Source organism: Hippoglossus stenolepis, chromosome 23, assembly GCF_022539355.2.
Source record: "Hippoglossus stenolepis isolate QCI-W04-F060 chromosome 23, HSTE1.2, whole genome shotgun sequence".
Lineage (NCBI taxonomy): Eukaryota > Metazoa > Chordata > Actinopteri > Pleuronectiformes > Pleuronectidae > Hippoglossus > Hippoglossus stenolepis.
Genome location: NC_061505.1, coordinates 6,767,756 through 6,772,966, shown reverse-complemented (window position 1 = coordinate 6,772,966; position 5,211 = coordinate 6,767,756). Strand labels below are relative to the sequence as shown.

Genomic DNA, 5,211 nt, shown 5'->3' with positions numbered 1-5,211 from the left:
TGTTGTGTTGTGCTGTTGTGTTGTGTTGTTGGGGTTGGTATTGTTAGTCGTGTTAGTTGTGGTTGGTGGGGGTTGTTGAGGTCATATGTAGTTGTTGTTGGGGTTGGTGTTGTAGTTGTTGTCGGGGTTGGTGTTGTAGTTGTTGTCGGGTTCGGTGTTGTAGTTGTTGTAGGGGTTGGTGTTGTAGTTGTTGTTGGAGTCGGAGTTCGTTGTTGGAGTTGGGGTTGTAGTTGTTGTAGGGGTTGGTGTTGTAGTTGTTGTTTGGGTTGGTGTTGTAGTTGTTGTTGGGGTTGGTGTTGTAGTTGTTGTAGGGGTTGGTGTTGTAGTTGTGGTGGGTTGTCGTTGGGGTTGGTGTTGTAGTTGTTGTTGGAGTTGGTGTTGTAGTTGTTGTTGGGGTTGGTGTTGTAGTTGTTGTAGGGGTTGGTGTTGTAGTTGTTGTAGGGGTTGGTGTTGTAGTTGTGGTTGGCGTTGGTGTTGTAGTTGTTGTTGGAGTTGGTGTTGTAGTTGTTGTTGGGTTCGGTGTTGTAGTTGTTGTGGGGGTTGGTGTTGTAGTTGTTGTTGGAGTCAGAGTCGTTGTTGGAGTTGGGGTTGTAGTTGTTGTAGGGGTTGGTGTTGTAGTTGTTGTTGTAGTTGTTGTAGGGGTTGGTGTTGTAGTTGTTGTAGGGGTTGGTGTTGTAGTTGTGGTTGGGGTTGTCGTAGTTTTGTTGTTGGAGTTGGTGTTGTAGTTGTTGTCGGGGTTGGTGTTGTAGTTGTTGTAGAGTTGGTGTTGTAGTTGTGGTTGGCGTTGGTGTTGTAGTTGTTGTTGGAGTTGGTGTTGTAGTTGTTGTTGGAGTTGGTGTTGGAGTTGTGGTTGTAGTTGTTGTAGGGGTTGGTGTTGTAGTTGTTGTCGGGGTCGGTGTTGTAGTTGTTGTTGGGGTTGGTGTTGTTGTTGGGGTTGGTGTAGTAGTTGTTGTAGGGGTCGGTGTTGTAGTTGTTGTTGGGGTTGTTGTTGGAGTTGGTGTTGTAGTTGTTGTAGGGGTCGGTGTAGTAGTTGTCGTAGGGGTCATTGTTGTTGTTGTTGTAGGGTTTGGTGTTGTAGTTGTTGTTGTTGTTGTTGGTGTTGGAGTCTGGGTCGTTGTTGGAGTTGGGGTTGTAGTTGTTGTAGGGGTTGGTGTTGTAGTTGTTGTAGGCGTTGGAGTTGGAGTTGTTGTTGGAGTCGGGGTCGTTGTTGGAGTTGGGGTTGTAGTTGTTGTTGAAGTTGGTGTTGTAGTTGTTGTAGGGGTTGGTGTTGTAGTTGTTGTAGGGGTTGGTGTTGTAGTTGTACCTATGTCATCCACGGTGATGGAGCTGCCTTCAATGTCGAAGCCGCTGACTGATGAAGATGCATTTATCAAAACGTTTGCAATCGCAGTGTCGTCAAGAACAACTGTGCCGCTGAAGGTGAGTGTCAAATTATTGTAGATTGATCCATTTCTGCAAGAGGAGAAACAAATAAATGTTGAATGAAATGACAGATTTAGGCTGCAATCCTGAAAACGTAACAATATGTGAACAAATTACCTGAATTCCACCACTTCCAAGGAAGAGAAGGAGGGGAATTTGATTTTGTACCGAGGTTCAAGCTGCAGAAACAGAAAACACATGGTATTTTTTTTTAAATAAACTTGTTTTATGCTCGATGCACATTTACTTGATATTATTTATGGCTCCTTGATTAACAAAAAATACTAAAATAGAAAACACAATAATGTGAACCCGAAGGTTTTCTTTTGATAAGACTCTTACCTCAGTCGCTATGTTAGCAGCTCTTCCTTTAAAAGCAGCAGATGATCGATTCAACAAGTCGGTTGTGAATGTGTCCAGAAGAGACCTGAAAATAACTTCCTTTGTTGTGATGGCAGCGGTTATTGTTGCTGCAGTTGTAGCTGTTGTTGGAGTTGGGGTTGGAATTGTAGTTGTTGTTGGAGTTGGTGTTGTAGTTGTTGAAGGGGGTGGTGTTGTAGTTGTTGTAGTGGTTGGTGTTGTAGTTGTTGTCGGGGTTGGTGTTGTAGTTGTAGTCGGTGTTGGTGTTGTAGTTGTTGTCGGGGTTGGTGTTGTAGTTGTTGTCGGAGTTGGTGTTGCAGTTGTTGTCGGGGTTGGTGTTGTAGTTGTTGTCGGGGTTGGTGTTGTAGTTGTTGTCGGGGTTGGTGTTGTAGTTGTTGTCGGGGTTGGTGTTGTAGTTGTTGTAGGGGTTGGTGTTGTAGTTGTTGTAGGGGTTGGTGTTGTAGTTGTTGTCGGAGTTCGGTGTTGTAGTTGTTGTAGTGGTTGGTGTTGTAGTTGTTGTCGGGTTGGTGTTGTAGTTGTAGTCGGTGTTGGTGTTGTAGTTGTTGTCGGGGTTGGTGTTGTAGTTGTTGTCGGAGTTGGTGTTGCAGTTGTTGTCGGGGTTGGTGTTGTAGTTGTTGTCGGGGTTGTTGTTGTTGTTGTTGTTGGGGTTGGTGTTGTTGTTGTTGTCGGGTTGGTGTTGTTGTTGTTGTCGGGGTTGGTGTTGTAGTTGTTGTCGGGGTTGGTGTTGTAGTTGTTGTCGGGGTTGGTGTTGTAGTTGTTGTTGGGGTCGGTGTTGTAGTTGTTGTCGGGGTCGGTGTTGTAGTTGTTGTAGGGGTCGGTGTTGTAGTTGTTGTAGGGGTTGGTGTTGTAGTTGTTGTAGGGGTTGGTGTTGTAGTTGTTGTCGGGGTTGGTGTTGTAGTTGTTGTAGGGTTTGGTGTTGTAGTTGTTGTAGGGGTTGGTGTTGTAGTTGTTGTTGGAGTCGGGGTCGTTGTTGGAGTTGGGGTTGTAGTTGTTGTCGGAGTTGGTGTTGTAGTTGTTGTAGGGGTTGGTGTTGTAGTTGTTGTAGGGGTTGGTGTTGTAGTTGTTGTTGGGGTTGGTGTTGTAGTTGTTGTTGGTGTTGTAGTTGTTGTTGGGGTCGGTGTTGTAGTTGTTGTCGGGGTTGGTGTTGTAGTTGTTGTAGGGTTGGTGTTGTAGTTGTGGTTGGCGTTGGTGTTGTAGTTGTTGGAGGGTTGGTGTTGTAGTTGTTGTCGGGGTCGGTGTTGTAGTTGTTGTCGGGTCGGTGTTGTAGTTGTTGTAGAGTCGGTGTTGTAGTTGTTGTAGGGGTTGGTGTTGTAGTTGTTGTAGGGGTTGGTGTTGTAGTTGTTGTCGGGGTTGGTGTTGTAGTTGTTGTTGGAGTTGGTGTTGTAGTTGTTGTCGGGGTTGGTGTTGTAGTTGTTGTCGGGGTCGGGGTTGTAGTTGTTGTAGGGGTTGGTGTTGTAGGGGTTGGTGTTGTAGTTGTTGTTGGAGTCGGGGTCGTTGTTGGAGTTGGGGTTGTAGTTGTTGTCGGAGTTGGTGTTGTAGTTGTTGTCGGAGTTGGTGTTGTAGTTGTTGTCGGGGTTGGTGTTGTAGTTGTTGTAGGGGTTGGTGTTGTAGTTGTTGTAGGGGTTGGGGTTGTAGTTGTTGTTGGGGTCGGTGTTGTAGTTGTTGTCGGAGTTGGTGTTGTAGTTGTTGTCGGGGTCGGTGTTGTAGTTGTTGTGGGGGTCGGTGTTGTAGTTGTTGTAGGGGTTGGTGTTGTAGTTGTTGTTGGAGTGGGGGTCGTTGTTGGAGTTGGGGTTGTAGTTGTTGTCGGAGTTGGTGTTGTAGTTGTTGTAGGGGTTGGTGTTGTAGTTGTTGTAGGGTTGGTGTTGTAGTTGTTGTTGGGGTTGGTGTTGTAGTTGTTGTTGGTGTTGTAGTTGTTGTTGGGGTCGGTGTTGTAGTTGTTGTCGGGGTTGGTGTTGTAGGGGTTGGTGTTGTAGTTGTGGTTGGCGTTGGTGTTGTAGTTGTTGGAGGGGTTGGTGTTGTAGTTGTTGTAGGTGTTGTCGGGGTCGGTGTTGTAGTTGTTGTTGGAGTTGGTGTTGTAGTTGTTGTCGGGGTTGGTGTTGTAGTTGTTGTAGGGGTTGGTGTTGTAGTTGTTGTAGGGGTTGGGGTTGTAGTTGTTGTTGGAGTCGGGGTCGTTGTTGGAGTTGGGGTTGTAGTTGTTGTCGGAGTTGGTGTTGTAGTTGTTGTAGGGGTTGGTGTTGTAGTTGTTGTAGGGGTTGGTGTTGTAGTTGTTGTTGGGGTTGGTGTTGTAGTTGTTGTTGGTGTTGTAGTTGTTGTTGGGGTCGGTGTTGTAGTTGTTGTCGGGGTTGGTGTTGTAGTTGTTGTAGGGGTTGGTGTTGTAGTTGTGGTTGGCGTTGGTGTTGTAGTTGTTGTAGGGGTTGGTGTTGTAGTTGTTGGAGGGGTTGGTGTTGTAGTTGTTGTCGGGGTCGGTGTTGTAGTTGTTGTCGGGGTCGGTGTTGTAGTTGTTGTAGGGGTTGGTGTTGTAGTTGTTGTAGGGGTTGGTGTTGTAGTTGTTGTCGGGGTTGGTGTTGTAGTTGTTGTTGGAGTTGGTGTTGTAGTTGTTGTCGGGGTTGGTGTTGTAGTTGTTGTAGGGTTTGGTGTTGTAGTTGTTGTAGGGGTTGGTGTTGTAGTTGTTGTTGGAGTCGGGGTCGTTGTTGGAGTTGGGGTTGTAGTTGTTGTCGGAGTTGGTGTTGTAGTTGTTGTAGGGGTTGGTGTTGTAGTTGTTGTAGGGGTTGGTGTTGTAGTTGTTGTTGGGGTTGGTGTCGTAGTTGTTGTTGGTGTTGTAGTTGTTGGGGTCGGTGTTGTAGTTGTTGTCGGGGTTGGTGTTGTAGTTGTTGTAGGGGTTGGTGTTGTAGTTGTGGTTGGGGTTGGTGTTGTAGTTGTTGTAGGGTTGGTGTTGTAGTTGTTGTTGGGGTTGGTGTTGTAGTTGTTGTCGGGGTCGGTGTTGTAGTTGTTGTAGGGGTCGGTGTTGTAGTTGGTGTAGGGGTTGGTGTTGTAGTTGTTGTAGGGGTTGGTGTTGTAGTTGTTGTCGGGGTTGGTGTTGTAGTTGTTGTTGGGGTTGGTGTTGTAGTTGTTGTCGGGGTTGGTGTTGTAGTTGTTGTCGGGGTCGGGGTTGTAGTTGTTGTAGGGGTTGGTGTTGTAGTTGTTGTAGGGGTTGGTGTTGTAGTTGTTGTTGGAGTCGGGGTCGTTGTTGGAGTTGGGGTTGTAGTTGTTGTCGGAGTTGGTGTTGTAGTTGTTGTCGGAGTTGGTGTTGTAGTTGTTGTCGGGGTTGGTGTTGTAGTTGTTGTAGGGGTTGGTGTTGTAGTTGTTGTAGGGGTTGGGGTTGTAGTTGTTGTTGGGGTTGGTGTTGTAGTTGTTGTCGGGGTTGGTGTT

The 5,211-nt window shown here is 46.6% G+C and overlaps 1 protein-coding gene across 1 annotated transcript; it reads right to left on the bottom strand.

Moving 5' to 3' along the window:
- Positions 1-1,135: 1,135 nt before the first annotated feature.
- LOC124851347 (zinc finger protein 853-like) lies at positions 1,136-3,444 on the bottom strand (the record flags this gene model as incomplete). Its single annotated transcript, XM_047338855.1, has 2 exons — positions 1,136-1,288; positions 3,094-3,444. Coding segments are annotated over 2 exons (504 nt in total), but the record flags the coding sequence as incomplete, so codon positions are not given.
- Between the last annotated feature and the right edge of the window lie 1,767 nt (positions 3,445-5,211).